This window comes from Alligator mississippiensis, chromosome 13 (genome assembly GCF_030867095.1).
Source record: "Alligator mississippiensis isolate rAllMis1 chromosome 13, rAllMis1, whole genome shotgun sequence".
NCBI lineage: Eukaryota > Metazoa > Chordata > Crocodylia > Alligatoridae > Alligator > Alligator mississippiensis.
In genome coordinates this window covers 52,584,937-52,602,135 of record NC_081836.1, presented here as the reverse complement: position 1 = coordinate 52,602,135, position 17,199 = coordinate 52,584,937, and the positions used below count along the sequence as shown (strand labels likewise).

The following is a 17,199-nucleotide window of genomic DNA, read 5'->3' as shown; positions in this document are numbered from 1 at the left end:
GTAGTAAATATCTCTGTCCAGGCTGGCTGCACTCCATCTCCCCACACAAACCCTTTGATTTTCCAATAACCTCTGCTAATAGTCCCCATGATTTCTCCGACGCGGCAGTGAGAAGCCAGTTCATATTTTAGCTTTCCTTCTCCTCTTCTCCAATTTGCAGGACAGCAGTTGCCAGCAAAGCCAAGTTTCCCTAGGAAAGAAAGTGTGTTGGCGCAGGCACGAGGTAGGAAGTGATGGGCACCAGGTAGAATATGATTTCGCTTAGTATAAGGCCTTCTTGGTCTGAATGGACAAATGTTTCCCTTCGTGCACAATGGACTTGTGTTGGAATAGCTCCATTGATCCAGGCTAATAGTCCACAGGCGAGTAGGCGACCCATCAGAAGACAGAAGGAAACCAGGAGCATGACTTCTCTTGAGTCATCAGTCCTATCGACATGGCTAATATCAATCACCCGCGATCCAGAACAACGACTGGGCCCTTGTAAGTTAAGGACAAATTCCCTTTTCTGCAGCAATGCGTTCCAGTCACCTGAACATAAGGAGCAGACAAGGAAACCATCTTCAGAAAGAGAAAAGTCATGACTCTGGTGATTTAGTGTGGTAATAGAGGGTGATTGCATTCAGGTCTTAAAATGCGTGGACTAAAAAGCACAGCTGCTGTGAGTAGCTCACAGCACTCAGCAAAGGGCTTCTAGTTAGCTGCCAGGAATTGGCTAGGTTTTGGCTAGGATCCACAAACTAGCGTCTCAAGGGCCACGTGGTAGAGAGGGCGTTCTGCCTGACCTGGCATGGCATCTTGTCCCGACTTACCCTCCAGTGCAAGCCTAGTGTGATTAGGATGGTGGCATGGGATGGAAACTAGAAAGAGGCAGAAGAGGGTCTTTTGTAATTAGTAGGGGACTGACCTACATAACTAGGCCAGGGTTACAGGGTTAGGGTTAATTCCATGGAAGGCCGTGCTGCGATTACTTCCCAACTCACTTCTGGAGGGGAAAAGGGAAGCCTAGGACTAGCCATACTACTGAGCGAGACCAGGAGCATAGATTCATAGATGTTAGGATCGGAAGGGACCTCAATAGATCATCGAGTCCGACCCCCTGCATAGGCAGGAAAGAGTGCTGGGTCTAGCTGACCCCAGCTAGATGCTTATCTAACCTCCTCTTGAAGACCCCCAGGGTAGGGGAGAGCACCACCTCCCTTGGGGGCCCGTTCCAGACCTTGGCCACTCGAACTGTGAAGTTCCTCCTAACGTCCAGTCTAAATCTGCTCTCTGCTAGCTTGTGGCCATTATTTCTTGTAACCCCCAGGGGCGCCTTGGTGAATAAATACTCACCAATTCCCTTTTGTGCCCCCATGATGAACTTATAGGCAGACACAAGGTCGCCTCTCAACCTTCTCTTGCGGAGGCTGAAGAGGTCCAGGTGCCTCCGGTCTCTCCTCATAGGGCTTGGTCTGCAAGCCCTTAACCATACAAGTGGCCCTTCTCTGGACCCTCTCCAGGTTATCCGCATCCCTCTTGAAGTGCGGCGCCCAGAATTGCACGCAGTACTCCAACTGCGGTCTGACCAGTGCCCTATAGAGGGGAAGTATCACCTCCTTGGACCTATTCTTCATGCATCTGCTGATGCACGATAAAGTGCCATTGCCTTTTCTGACGGCTTCGTCACACTGCTGGCTCATGTTCATCTTGGAGTCCACTAGGCAGGGAGGGTGTGTCTGATAATGCACTGTGTGATGTTTGTATTGTGAGAGTGCCAAGCTGTGAACTAAGTTAGCACTGCTCTGGCACGCAAGGTAGCAAAGTCCACGCTCCTGAAGAACTTATCCTCTGCCGCGAAGGCAAAAGCCACAGCCATGGAGGCCTGCTGCCATGAACCATGACAACAACAGGAAGCCTTTCTGATGCTTTGCCACTGATTAACCAATGCCCTGGCTTGACTTTCCACTGCGGCGCGTGTGGAATAAAACACTTGTGATGCAACATGACAGCAACAAACAGCAAGTTTATTCTTTTTTTTAATGCAGAAGTTAAACAGCAGGGCAGGGAGTCAGCAGTTTCACAAGAGCTAGCGTGCGTACTCCAGGAGTGCTTTGTACTGTAAAGCTCGTCCCTTTGCCAGGAACAAATAGAAACCTGGCTTCCGCCGCTCAGGACTCTTTACAAACCACGGCCTTCTTTTCACTCTGGACTCTGCTGACCTGCCATTAACACTCCTTCCAATTTCATCCCCGCCTCGCAAAGCCGGTGCATTATCTGCTATTTCAGATAATAAGCTATTTTACAGGATATGCCTCTAAGAAAGCCATTCACCCCGGGCAATGAGTCTTGCACCGAGCTGGTTACAAGCTTCTCTGTTTGGAGGAGCAGCATGCACTGTCAAATATGAAAGAGTGCAGGCGACTTGCTCAAGAAGCGGTGTCTTGGGGGTTAATTGTCTCGCACTATGGACAAAAGGAGTCCCCTTCCCCGATGCCATGAGCCACTGCAGAAGTGGTCACTCAGTTTTTCCAACAGCACGATCACCATGACATTTTACAGATGCTGCCAGACCCTTCTCCGTTTAACAAGAAAGCAAACCCTAGGAGTCGAGTCCTCATAAAGAGGTGCGAGTGAGGCTTGACTAGCGGCACTGCACTATTTCAGCAGCTCAGGCAGCGAGCATGGCTCAGCTTGAGACCCCGGCTTCCATGTCCATGCCAGACCGACACATCCCAGGTCCAGACAGTACTCAAGGCAAAGGCCCACCAGGACTCCTACCCTTCCCGCCAGTAAGTAGCACGTCCGATGTCTGCAAGCAGCCCTTGTAGCTCCTCCAGCAACAAAAAGCGATTCTCCCAGCCGGCATTGGGTTCAACAGATAACCAGTTCGCTATAGCTAATTTGCAGGCTGGACAGCACTCTCTCCCAACTATGCGTCAGATGATTTTGGCTGGCCTTCCTCGCTCTGTGCCTTGGATGTCCCAGAGAGCACTGCCTTACATGCTGCCGGTGCTGCTTGGCATTCATCTTTGCAGGGCACACTATCTCCTGCTGAGACATGGTGGGAAAGCTGCCCAAATGTTCCCACAATACGTTGATTCAAAAATGGATCAGAAACAAGGTGTGTCACTACAGGTCCACAGATATGAGTTCAAGCCCCACTCCAGATTCATGCCAAAGGCTGCTCCTAGCCAACCCAGCTATAAGTGGTGCCCCTCATGATTCAAGACAAGGAGTCAAAGGTGTCTGGATATGATGTTACCTGCATTGCTTTCTTGCTTGCTGTTGGCTACAGAAAGCGGTGTGCCTTATCCAAGCTAGCCTGAGGGGCCACTGGGCGTAGGAAGACCCTTGATGGTGACCACTGATTATGGATGTTACTGTGTTGTAGGCAGACCCAAGACCCAACGAACAGCAGGCAGCTAGTGAACTCTTACTACTTGACCGATACTTGCATTTCAAAACTCCTGCAAAATTAGGGAGGTGCACAGCAAAGCAAAACCCTCCCATCCTCCAAGGAGGGGAAAAGTCAGCTATTCGACTTTGAAAGAGGGGAGTGGCCGTATTACTCTTACATAGTACTAGAAATCAAGACTGAACACAGCACGTGTGGGGAACATGCCTGCCTGACTGGGGAGTGTCGGCTAAAATGTGACCAGTGGAAGGAATTGCCCTGTGCTCCTCATCCCACTTCTTGAGCAATGAAAGACATCAGTGATGTGGACCCAAGCGTCCCAATTTCTGTCACCCTTTGAGAAAATCCTGAAGCAGCAAGGAACCACCTCCTCCGGCTGAACGCATACCTTTCGACATGGTAAAGCATCGACACTGAATCTGTGGATTGACCCGTCTTTAATTAAGTCCTTGCAGTGTTCTTTGCCTTCCAGGTATTGAAACACAGGCAGTTAACTTTATGAGCTTCATTTGCTCTTGACCTCACCCTCTCGTAGGCCCTGGTTGGAAAAAACCATGAAATGCATAACTTCCTCCAAAGGGTTCCCTTAGGAATCACGTTGCCAGGTGGGCAGGTTGGCATTCACTTCTGCCCTCCTCTATATTGGTCCCAGGACCAAACCCCTTGTATGCCCAGCTATTCTGGAGACTTTTGCAAAGCGATGCCATATGCTATTCTGCCTAAGCAACAAAACACTTCTATTAATTCCCTAACCCCTCCGCTCCTGACATGCCAACAGCTTAAAACCATTTCCACTTCACTGCTCTATTATTTCCTATCGAGGACAGAGAATTATAGATCATGGGGGAAAAAAAATCTACAACGTAAGTGTAGTGTTTTTGTGGAGAAACAGAAAGGTGGCAGTTCTGGGTCCCTTTTAGTGCACTCCACCTGCAATCAAATGCCACCTCCAGGGACAGTCTGTTCCAGCTGCTCCATCTGAGCTGGCTTGCCTACAGCTGGGCAATTATTTTGCCACCTTAGAACAAATGGAGGGCAGGCCCAGTAGCCTCTTGATCCCCTGACTGCATTTTGTATTGCAGAATAACCGGTGGCTTTCTCTTTGCAAACTTCCCACCCACTCTTCTACAAAGTCCCCATTGCACTCCAGAACCTGGGAGCAGATGGAGTGGTTATATTCCCCTCAGTTACTGCCAACGTTTTCCAAAATCCTAGCTCTGGCTCACAAAAAAGCAGGTGTTCAATTTAAAAACCATGAACAATTAAATCAAGCAGGTTCCTTACATTTGCTTTCTAGTGTTTATGATCTAAGCCTTCCAGGGGTCACACGTTTTCAGGCTTTGCTTTCCGCACTCTTATTTGATAAGAAAGACAAGGTTATCTCAGGACCAGAGTGGCTTCATTCCAGAAAATCCCTGCAGAGGGCAAGACTCGCAGTACAATCACAGGAGTCAGCCAAGTGTTTGAGAAGAGTAAAGGCCAGAGTTGAGTCCATCGAACTCTGGAACAACGCCCCTGGCGGACAGCAGATGCCGGGCCTTGCACTTTGGTGTCCTTTGCGCAGGGTATAATATCCAAACTGGTCAAAGAGTGATGATGCAGGTGCGTGACGCTGCGTCTTAGGGTTGCTGTTATTCCAGTGTATTTATCACGGTAATCAGCATGACATGCCTGCTCGAGCGCCGGGCATGTCCAGGCTTGGGCCAACTGAGAAGCACAAGGCAGGGGGGCCGGAGCGGCTCACTCAGCCTTGAAGGGGAGGATTTGCCATAGCAACTGCACTTGGGTATGGATAGGTTGATTTAACTCTTTCTTACCATTGAAGCATAAACAGCATTGCCTTTCTTCACTCATTTTTTTCATGCTGCAGCAGCACCTGTATGGACTAAGGCAGGTGCGGGCAATTATTTTGGGCAGGGGGCTGCTTACTGAGTTTCGGCAAGCCATTGAGGGCCGCATGACAGGCAGCCCAGGGCAGATATATATTAATTTTCTAAATTTTTTAGGAACCCCACGGGCCGGATAGAGTGGCCTGGCGGGTCACATCTGGCCCCCGGGCCGCATTTTGCCCACCCCTATGCTAAGGAATGAGCTCCCATCTGTCTGTCAGGTCTGGTACTAGTCCATCCAGATATAGGATGACCCTACTTCTTCCAGACTATGACGGGCTCGTTTTCTGGTCTTACCTGCTTTCTCCTGTGCTGCTGCTGATGTCATAAATCATAAGGTTTATTGAGTCTTTGGGGAGAGGATGCCACGGTTGAGCTGATCAGGCCACAAATGCATCCTGCTCTTTGTACCAGGTGGCCCATTGCCCATTCTCACCCATTATTCCAAGTTAATCGTCTCCACTTTGGCTGAAAGAATAAAAGGTCCCCGTGGTGTTTTCTCCTTCCCCCCCCATTACTCAGGTGGATGGAGATGAAGCTAAGACAGTGGGTTTCCCCACTGCGGGCAGCCCACTGTACCAGCCCTATTAAAGTCAGAATAAAGCACTCATCGACCTTTGGCATCACTGGAAATACGACCCCAGGAGGAGCTGGGAAAAGCCCAAGGACAATTCACTGCACTGTTTCTGGAGAAAGGTGCACTTGCTTTTGCTACATACCGAGAACGAGCACGCACAGCAATAACAGCGAGGCTGCTCCGGCTCCCAGCCTGACCCTGCTTATCTTCCACATGTTTTGTTGCGATAAACATCGTGTATCCTATCCCTTATCTGCCTCCTCCTCCTTGGTATGTGTGTTTGCTCGGTTTGGGGCAGTTTGTACCTGTTTCACCATTTGGGAGTAAACATGTTCAGATGTAAAGGGCCAGCGAACTGGGTTGTTGTGTGCACAGGCCTCCCTTTCCAATTAGTCGAGTGCATAAAGTGCAAATGCTCTGAGAAACTGGGCAAAGGCCACCGAGGGAGCAGCGCTCCCTGTGCAGAGGTCTGCAGCGCAGTGGCCCTCACACTTCGAGTGAGTGACCGACATGGGGGCTCCTGCCAGAGCTGCCTCTTTTCATATTATTCATTCCTTTTATTTTTTTCTGATGCATTCCTCCTTATCCAAAAGGCTGAGCCCACACACAGGACTCCCCAAGTAACACCCCAGCTCCCCCCTCTTTCCAACCACTGCCTCCCTCCCATAAGGAAACCCTCCTGCCAGTCCCAGCCATTCCTCCCAGCCACCACTTGCACCCAGATATAAGAAACCTTTTCCCGCCCCATCCTCCCCTAAAGCCCCCTCCAAGCTCATACAGAACTGCAGGTCTGCCCTTCTCCTAGCACAAAACACACCTAATCCTTCCTTTCCCCCCAACAAACCCAACTCACTTCCAAAGAGCCCCTAACAAGACGTCAAAGACAGACACTCGGACTCCACTGAAGGGCAGTCCTTGGAGGCGCCTTCCCAGGGACGCTGCCACCTCTGCAGGTCCTGCAGGCTGACTTGGTTCCTTCTTTCTCCTCTTGGGGCGGGGGCAAGATGGGGCAGGTGCCAGATAATGTTGCAGCAGCTGCCATCAATTTGCTAAGGGAGAAGTACCTGGAGATGCAAGTCCCTGTAAAAGGTTCAGGCAAAGACCTGCCACCCAACTCTTTTTCGGTTAGAGCCTGACACGGAGCTCAGGATCTAAGAGTAAGGGGGCGAGGGGGTTGCATGAGCAACTTTAAGAGGAGCAGAGGCCACCCCCATGGCAGCAAGGAGCAGCAGTCCCCAGCAGTGGTGCAGAGGGAGGGGTAGCAGAGCAGAGACGCTGGCAGTGAGGAATGGTGGATATCTCCGGGGGGGGGGGGGGCGGATGTCCCTATTCGGCACCTGGAGCTCCCCAGCACCTCCGATCGAAGCACAACTGGCAGCAAGAAGGATGCCTGTTCTTGGAGCCTGTCTGCGGGCAGGAGAACGAACATAACCATGCACTTAAATAAAGTTTTGCTTGGTCTCATGCTAGGGAGGGGAAAGCAGAAATAGATGGGGGCCACGATAATAACTGGTCAGTGAATAACAAATCTCACTTCCCAGCAGCCGGGCGAGGTATGAGAGCTCCCATGGGTTTGCTCTGTAACGGAGCGCGAGTCCGTGCTGCAGGACTAGCATCCTTCTTCAAGAGATTAATGGTGCCATCCCAAGGAGACGGGAGATTTTGGGGAAGCAGCAACACTTACCTTACTAGTCACCAAGCTGACCCTGTGCAAGGGCTGAACGCAGTAATCATTAATAGTTTCTGGTTTCAGCGACAACCGAACAGCTAGGGTTTCCTTTAAGATTGTGCGCTTGTTCCTGTCCCCCTTTAACGAACCCTGTTATAATTGACTATTGCTTGTTGAGCGGGGCAGTTTGTTCACTTTGGGACACCCAGGTAAAATGCATTTCTCCAGGTTTCTGGGCTGCAGGCTCAAGCTGAGAGAGAGAATTCGTGTGCAGTGCAGACATTTGATCCTGGCCCGTTACTGCCCTCCAGAGCCCGGCAGAAGGGCTAGGCCAGCTTTGCTGCAGACGCGCCAGGTTAGCTCAGGTGAGTCTGCTCGGCACCTCAGCTTCCCCAGCAGTAAATCGAGAATATTAATTCTTCCACATTGCAGTGTGGCTGTGTCAAGTGATCTCGGCAGTTTCTGGACGGGCATGCCCTGCCCATCATATGACTGACCTAATACCTAATTTGTCTAGATAGGGCGCAAGCAGCTAACGCCTGGTGTAGGTGTGGCATCAGTGTATCTAGGATCACGAGGAAAGGAGAGGACACAGTTCTTTCACTACCACTGCCTTGGGCAGTAACTTCTATTTGGCATGAGATCCTGTCATGAGGTAAAAGCCATAGGCATTGGACAGTTCCTAAATGCTGCAACGCTTCTCGGGCTGCTGCACAATGTGGGGAAATACCTTTTGGTGAGATCAGGGGCTGTATGCCGGCTGCTTCCTCTTCTGAAACATGCCCTCATTCTCCCACTCGTACAAGCTGGCGCTTTCTTAACTTCTCCGTGCATGGGAACCAAACTTCTTGGATACGCAATTTGGCTGAATTGGGCGAGCACGCGATGTCATTCTGCAACCTTTCTGCAAGAGTTCAGATACTTGCATGCAGACGCTGCGCGCCCACTTCCTTGTTCAGCAAGGGAAGACGAACCTACTTTCAGCGATTTCTCTTTTTAGTCTGTCTCTCCCCTACGAGGCTGCCTTCTGCCCTGAGCCACAGCCCATACAACATTGCTTTCTTGTTTCGTACCACCTCTTCACTCCCACCCGCTGGTTTTCTGTCCCAGTAGACTGGCTTCTTCACCATCACCCACCGTCTCTCACAGATATCACTTGGCCTCCTTCCCTGGCCATCAGAGACCCCCTTGGCTGAAGTCAACCTTTTCCCATGTTCCTTTTGAGTTTCTCCTTAAACCTGTTTCCAGCACAGATGCGCAGAGCTGCCCTCTCCAAAGCAGAGACCTTGCCTCCTGAACAGGCATAGCTGTAGCCCCATCTCTTCCATCCATGGGGGAAGAAATGCTGGTGTCGACAACTGCGTGCACCCACACCACCCTTATTCCTTATGCAGCCCCCGAGATAGCATTCCCCACCTTCCTCCTCCATGTAAAGCAATTACAGCTGCAGCATCTCGTTTTGCTGGCCCAGGCTTTCCAATTCACCACAATGTGCATGCTAGCCTTTCACTGCACTACGTCCTACACGTGCCAACCGCCCACGTGAAATTAGGGGCTGCTTCTTGTGGAGAAGGACAGAAACGTTTGCTTTTGCAACACTAGACAGGAACCACACTGGTCCAGAAAAGCATTTGATTATACTGAACTGAGAGCCGAAGAGGGGAGTGGGGTAGGCAGGGATCTCTGGGACCTGACAAGCAGACTGAGGGTGACGGAGTGGTGGCTGGGTTGGCATATGTAGCCTTGCCTCCGTCTAAGCAGACTTGGGTAGCAATAGCGTTGAAGACGTGGTGGCATGGAGTTCAGCCAACTAAACATGCAGGTGTCTATGCTACTATTGCTCAAGCCAGCTGGATTAAATCCATCTTGAATCCGCCTACCCATCCGGAAGTCAAACCTCATAACTGAAGCGTACACACCCCCTAAACACCAGGTAAAGAGACCGTGGCTTTGTTTTACTAGCCGGCATATGACTGTTGCTCAGGATGAGTCACTCTTTCCTGCTTTGCTTGGCTAATAATGAGCATGCACCTCCGATCCAAACTAGACTGGCAGCAAGGAGGATGCCTGCTCTTGGAGCCTGTCCGTGGGCAGGAGAGCAAACATAACCATGCACTTAAATGAAGTTTTGCCTGGTCTCATGCTAGGGAGGGGAAAGCAGAAATAGGTGGGGGCCATGATAATAACTGGTCGATGAAGGCAAGGAGAAAAACATCCAAAAGAAAACCAACAGGAAAGTTATTCTCAGCAACAAAGTTCAAAAGAGGAGACATTAAAGAAGAGAGAAAGAAAAAAACCACTAACCACTGAGGAGAAACCTTGTGTGAAAAGGAGAAAGCAAATGAGACAAATACAGGTAAAAAGAGTCAATCATCAACACACAGATTTCTTGATTCAGTCAAGTCATTGCCTGGGCTGTTCGCAGAGCGGGGCAGGCAGCCAGTCCTTTTTAGACACCGCTGTTTAGCCTACAAAGGTGATGGCAGCTTTCCCGAGCACCGCCGGGTTTACATCCGTGCTCTGCTCTTAAACGCCCCAGCATGTGCCGGGGGAACGTACGCTGCAGCCGGCGAAGGTTGAACGCAGGAGGATGATAATGCTTTGAGGCCAGCTTGACCCCAGGAAAAAGAAAAGCATTTCTGCATTTGGTGGCAGTTTTGTAGATTGGTGTCTGGCTCACCGTCTTCTGCAGAGGAAAGATTTTCATCTTCAAAATGGGTGCATTGATACCTCTGGGTTATTATAAGCTACCAGCTGCAAAGGGTTGGCTGTATGTATGCAACGTTGCACTATTTATAACATCCCTTTTGGAAAGCTGGGAAGTAAGAGCCCTTTCCTTAACCATCTGACTCTTTTTTTTCCATCTGGTGGACACGGACATTTATCTTCCATGTTCCCAAACAGAGCTGTAGCCATCATGAGCCCAGTTTATTTATATGTGCGGGCCAGATCCTCAGCTGGTGACGATCAGCGGAGCCCCACTGACTCCAGGTCACCAGCTGGTGTAAAGGAACATGACACCACTGACATCAGTGGAGCTGCACTGATTTACATCAGACTGGGAGCTGGCACCTGCGTCCTCAATCTAAGCACACTTCCAAGGATAGATTAGCTTCTGCTTCAAGCCTGCAGAGGCACGATGTGCATGATTTGCAAGGGGACAGAAGCGCACAATATGGGGGCCATTTGGGCTTCAGCTCCCCCCTATTAAGAAACGAGAGAAGAACAACAAAAAAGGGAAGACTGATCAGATTTTGGATGTAAACTACTGACAGCATCGTTTTCACTGAGAAGCAGCAGGGGCTTGTAAGATTTTACAGGCCAGAACTGACAGCTTGGAGTTTTAGCCCATGTTACATTTTCGGTGTCCTGAGCTGTTAAATGAAAAGTGCGTTGGCACGGCACCGAGAAATTTCTCAAAGCCAAAAATAACAGGAAGCTTGCGAGTAAATCCTTCCCCCACCTTCCCCGCCAAATAAATGTACCAAGGATACAGACGTTCAAAAAGGATTCTTTTAATCAGAGGCAAGTTTGCAAAAGAAGAAGTAACTTTTTCATACAAAATAGTAGAGTGGTGAGGGTGAGGCTAACAACAGGTGTGGAACAAAGAATAAAAACCAAAAAACCCCCCAACCCCAGCCCATCAAAACAAGACCCCAGAACAAACCCTCTAGAAAACCCCAGAGAAAAAGCAATGACCCAATTACTGTGGTACACTGACGAGTAATTCTCAAAACTAGGTGTGCAACATTGGTTCTACCTCCTAGACTGACAGCAGACACATCAAATGACTAGATCTCCATCTGAAAAGGAGCAAGTGCTTGGGTACAAACTTGATGTACGGTTTTCCTGCACCTTTCTGGCACCTGAGAACCACATATGGATCACGGCACTGCCCACTATTCAACGAGTTAACACATACGGTTATGATACTACTAGTGCAAACTTTCCATTCCCCCCATTCGCAAGCCACCATGACTAGACAGTCTCCGTTCCAGACCGGTACTAAGAGAAGCAGGCACACGCGGAGGTTGCTTTGATGTCTCCCGACTGCGGTGAAACCCAAGAGGCTAGTCAACAACCCAATAGATCTGAACCGAAAACCACGAGTCTCCCGGCAATTGTGGCTAACCTCAAGGAATTACTAAAATGTGCCCGTGGCACTTTGGAGAAGGTGTGAATCACTCCTTACCCAGATGTGTCCATGGAAGCTCTTCCCATCCAAATCAATTGATTCCTCCCCGTCTGTCCCATCGTGTGTTTACTGGTGCTGACTTTCTGCTACCAGTAGAGGGAAACCCCATATGGGGTGTGGGGTCGACAGAGCAGCAGCACGACTGCTCCTCAAGTGATCTCTAGTTACATTACTATGTCTTTGATCCAACCAATGATGTCTCTGATGCAAAAAGACCCGTCTGGGAACACGCAACGCGTTTAGCATGAAGCTGGCATAAACTGAGGTCCGAAGGCAATTCCAGTCACAACACGAAGTGCCCTTCCAGAAGCTGGAATTCCTTAATGGCCTTTCTCCACCCAAGATTAGCCGGTAATGCACATAATGCGTTGTTTGCTATCTACGGTGGAGAGCTCAGAAAGCAAGCAGGGTTTGCAATCATGTTCTCTCTCTGGTTTTTGGGACTTAGCTGATTTCTAGTGGGCCTTTCAAAGGTTTGGGGTTCTTTTCATATCATGATACATTCCTTTTCTGAAATCAGAGTGCACGTTCCAGACTAAGATTTCTAAAGAGCAAATGGCTGAAGTGGACGTATAAAACGCTACCCCTGCTTCCACCCCAAAGAACGTATTGGAGCGCCTTGCGCTTCCCTCAAGAAATCCACTGGGTTACAATGATGAGAATAATAAATTACATCTTCGCGTAAGGAACCAAAGGCAGATTTTCTCTCTCTGACCCGACACTGCTGCAGCTTTTGATGATCACCTGGGACTCTGGAAGCAAATTAGAGCTCAGCCAACCTGGAAAATGTTACAGGCTTGTATCTGAACACTCAGGGAAGGGCCAAACACAGTTCTCCTTGGGCAAAGACCCAGGTGCCTTTTTAAAAATATTCCTTCTTGTCCTAGGTGGCGGCAACTGCTCCCAGAAGCAGGATTGCAACCTGGATTTAGCAAATGTTGATGAAACTTTTCACCTGGTCCCAATCACATATACCCTCCGGTCCCTCCCCACAGGCTGTTCGGCAAGGTGTTTCCACCTGGCAGCTGCTGGCCAGGAAGGAAAAAAAGCAAGAGGCTGGCATTGATTAAAGTGAAACAGTGCCCTCTTCCGTCTCTCCCTTAATTCTGCAGCACAGCATGGATAATCGACAGCCACAGGACGGATAATCGACAGAAACCATGTAGGATTTCAAGACAGTGGGATGACGTCTGGGGCTTGGCAGGGGCCAGCACTGCTTATGAAACAGAATCCGAGGTTAAGAAAATATACATTTAGAAGTATACAAAATTATCCCAAAACAAGGCTTCAAGGGGATTTATTCATTTGTGCCTTTCTGCAACAAAGCTAATTAATGAAACGGCTAACTTGAGATTTAGGTCTGAGGATGTCGGTGGGTTTTGGTGACAACGTTAACTGAGTGCTTCATGGTGCGTCTGAGTCTTGAGGTGGGTGGATAGGTTTCTGTACTGTCTCACTGTGTGAGCCTGGATATATTTGAAGGACATCAAAGGGGAACGTGCTTCTATTAAGCTCCTCTATGAAATATCCCTTTGTGCTCGTCTATGGACTCGGTAATGATCCTGTTTTTGTTTCTCAAATAGATCCACTAGGGAGAAAAGAAAAAGAAGAAAAAAAAGTCCTAGGCAGATGTTTTTAAATGGAAGCTTTGATTTTCAAGACTGTTCAGCTCTTCTAAACAGCAAGATGGGAACAAGGTGGGTGTGATGGGTAGAGGGAGTGAAACATGACAGCTAACACTTTAAAAGTCATATCTCGAAGTTATGATTCCCAAAGATTACAGCTCTGAAACAGGGCTCTCTTGTTAACTGACTGGGTGCTTCTTGCCAGATTATAACAATTTACCTTATTCTCGAGTAAAGAAAACCCGACTCTTAATTATATTTTATAAATACAGCATGCTAACGGCAACCAATGCAACACAGAGCTTCAACGTGTATTTAAATCTCACACATGGTTTGGGCCGGGGGGGGGGTGATGCACAGCTTTTCCATTTCATTAGGGATTAGACAGCCGAAGCTATGTGCTTCCACTCAGTGGATACAGTCAACTAAATACATGTGCATGCAAAACAGAACAAAAAGCAACGTGACGGCTAGGTGACCGGGGAGCGTAGAACGGAACAGAAAGTACCTAAAAGAATCACATTTGACACTTTTATTTGGGAGGCAAAGAGAAGACGAGAGCTGTCAGACAGCCCGTTCGGGACCTCAGCCAACTCGCTAAAATTCCTGGCAATTCCTGCGGCAGAAATCCCCAAGAAGAGAGAAGAATTCCCTTCCCCGCGCATCCCCTTCCTTTCACCTGTACTCCTGCTTGTGCTTTTTTTTTGGTGGCCGTGCAGTCCATTCCCCTTATCTTGCATCCTTAGGCATGGAAGTTGGGATGCACGGGGCCAGCAGCACCCCCCGAAGGGCTCTCTCGGGGCTCGCGTTCAGAGTGACGGTGGCTTCAGCGACGGGCGCACCTGCGTTCCTCGGGCATGGCTTTCGGAGGAAGCTTTCCCCGTGTTTGAATCAGAGCCCTTTCAAGCTACAGATCTACCCAGAAGGGCCTTGAGACATGCTTCCAGTAACTTTATCCTCAAAGCCGCTGCATTAAAATTCCAACAGTGGATTCAACTGCCAGGGCAGCTACACTGTATAAACAATTCTGTAGGAAAGAAAATAGCTAAAAAGGCATAATCTCACGCAGGAAATAACGAGGCCAAAAAACGAAACAAAAAAACCCCCCAAAACCCCAAAAAACCCCAATAAAAGCTCACATATGTCATTTTCCTTAAGAAAGAAAAAACAACCCAAAATAATAAATTGCAAATAAATTCTTTTCAGTTCATTAATTAAAGCAATGTCCATATGGCTTAAGAGAACAGTCAAAGTGCACAGAAAGGCAGTGGTATCTCGCCATGTTCTCTGCTTCTACATTCATCTTCACAGTAAGTTCAAGCCCTGCTCCTTGGAGCGACCCGTGCAGTTGGGGGAAGGCTCCTTTCTCCCCAGGGGCACACCTTAGCCCCTGCCTCTTCAAGACGCTTCCCATCCAAGGAATCGCGGAGAATGGTCTCGGTTTCAAAAGCCTTCGGTGGAGTTTTTGGTTTGCAATCTCTCTCTTCCCTGGGGCGTTTGGACAGGAACGTGAATCCAGCACCGAGGCCGCACAGCGTGTGCACGGAAAGCGGCCGAGCCCGGAGGGTACAAGCTGTGCTCAGGCTGCCTGCCCGGAGGAGGCACTGAAGGGTTGTGGATGCACCGCACCTAGTCAGCCGCGCTCATGCCAAGTCTGCTTCGAACCCGCCCTGAAGGGCACTGGCAAGCACCGGCTGTAACAATCCCTACTTTCCTTTCACACCTGCCCGGAGGGCCATTGGCAGGAAGCAGCGATACCAATGCTACAGCTGTTGCACGCCTTTGCTACAAGGAGAGGGCCAGACAGTGCTGATAACAAAGATAAGGCTGTGCCCTACCTGCCTGGAGGGGTGCGAGAGGTGCCAAGTTTCATGGGTGTTCCTCAGGCCTCTGCAAGGGGAACCGCCGTAGAGCGGTCGTGCTGCAAACAGCTGCTCCAGCGTAACCTTTCCAACCCCCCTGAGCAGGAACGACTAAAAGATGGGAGCGTTGCCGAGTTCAAAGGCTGGACTGGGATTCTTTAAATCACTGACAGCTCCACTTAAGCAAAACAACTTGCCAACAAAACCCGCAAGAGGCCTTGGGGGTGGGGAGAAGGAGCTGGCTGCAGCTCCGTGGGTCAAAAAAAAAGGGGCAGCACCAAATAGACTGGAAAAAACCCAAAGAAAACCCCGCTGCTTTCTAAGAACCGCCGCGGCACGCACAGTGGGCCTCCGCGTGTGCACAAGGGAGTTCACAACCCTAGCGTCTGAAAACCTGCTTCACTTTATTCAGGAGATGTCTGGCTGCTTCTCTCATGTACAAAGCTGAGCAATCAGTAGAAGGCACCTGTGGACACCAAAACTCACCCCCTCAGTGTGATCGGCCTTTGCATTAAAAAGGGTTTTGTTTGTTTTAAAAAAAGAGAGCAGATAAAATTCAAAGAAACCCAGCTAAGGGCACGGATCAGCGTGCAGCACCGCAGAATCCTGTCTGAGCAGCCGGGCTGGGGGCGGGGGGGCTGAGCTTTATTGATAGGGTAGGACTGCTGTGATAATCACAATCCAATTAATCCATTAGCAGGTTCTCCAGCTCATTAATTGCAACCATCAGATCCTAGATTCCAGCTCATTAACTGCAACCACTGGATCCTACGTTCGAATGCTTTCCCCTCTTGTTGCTTTTCCTGATTTTTAACAATTTACAATATCAACAACAAACTGACCCCGCGTCCGAGTAACTTCCCAGCTGCTTCAGCCAACGCCATCTCCAGCTTTTTCAAACCGTCTCCACTGACAGCAGCTCTGGAGCGAGACTATCCGAGGAATGCAACGAGCCCAATCTGACCAGGATAAGAAAGCAGTAAGATATATTCATTATCGAAAACACCAGTCGTGAGCCTACGGGCAGGAGTAGCGACACCACTGAGACTAAGCTAATCAACGGGTACTCCTGAAGTGGAGGTGGAATGGCAACGAGCAATGGGGCGGAGAATTTTCCCATCTTTTTTATGCGAAAAAAATGTTCCCTTTTTCACATTCCTACTCAACCCTGATGGGAGAGAAACTGGGGAGGTTCGGGGGTGTTTTCTCGTCCGCTCACATCACAAAGTCACTCACGGCATCCATGGAATTCACCTTCTTGTTTGGAAGGGAATAGGGTGGGAGGAGGAAAGAAAAGAGAAGAACATGGGAGCTGCTTCGTAAAGCAGAGTTACAAAAAGCAGTTAAAAAACCCCCTACTATTCACATGTGATTAAAACTGTCACTTTTCGGATTTTTTTTTTTTTAAAACAAAAGTTCGGCTAGTTCAGCTCCGCGTCGTAAGAGTTGATTGTCTTCAGAAAAAATAGACTCATTCACGTTCACATCCGCTCTACCCTGATAGAGAAATTTACCCACAGGCCACGGCACCGGTCACACACACAGTCACTGTGATGGGTCGTCCCGATCCCCGCAGGAGTTTCGGCTGTGCTGCTTCCTCCCTCGCGGTGTCACACAAAGGAGGAGAACCCTGTCACTGGAGTCCGTGAGCCAGGAGCGGGCTGTCCTGTGGGGGTGTACACCCCTCCTGAGCTCTGTGTTGTGATGACAGTCTGGAAATAGGGCTCTGTCTCACTCGCCGCACACTCCTCATACCTGTAGGACGCCGGGTGTTTCACACCCTTTTGCTGCCGCTTCCAGGAATTGTAGTAGGTAGGGTCGCTCATGTAGTGGTTCACAAAGGAGTGCTTTGGCAACTCATCTTCATAATCGGAGTCAGTGGCCTGCGGCACGAGAGACACAACCGTTAGCTTCCTTGTCTAAGAGAGAAGATACAACAGAACTAGGATTATTTAGTCTGGAGGAGAGGAGGGTGTAGGTTGGGG

At 49.4% G+C, this 17,199-nt stretch overlaps 1 protein-coding gene and 1 long non-coding RNA gene across 4 annotated transcripts in view; both read right to left on the bottom strand.

Moving 5' to 3' along the window:
- Positions 1-1,987: 1,987 nt before the first annotated feature.
- On the bottom strand, positions 1,988-6,483 carry LOC109284938 (uncharacterized). Its single transcript, XR_002092567.2, has 2 exons — positions 5,584-6,483; positions 1,988-5,282 (listed from the first exon to the last, which is right to left on the bottom strand). It is a non-coding gene; the product is annotated as an uncharacterized LOC109284938 (long non-coding RNA).
- A 4,548-nt stretch (positions 6,484-11,031) lies between these two features.
- The window catches only part of SDK1 (sidekick cell adhesion molecule 1), a 683,598-nt gene continuing 677,430 nt past the window's right edge, over positions 11,032-17,199 (bottom strand). For 2 of the 3 annotated variants that reach the window (XM_019494663.2, XM_019494664.2), the window contains one exon: positions 11,032-17,133. In XM_019494663.2, coding sequence (XP_019350208.2) covers positions 16,825-17,133 — 309 coding nt within the window. In that variant the 3' untranslated portion in view covers positions 11,032-16,824. The remainder of the gene's footprint in view (positions 17,134-17,199) is intronic. The other variant, XM_014610818.3, reaches the window with a different exon arrangement.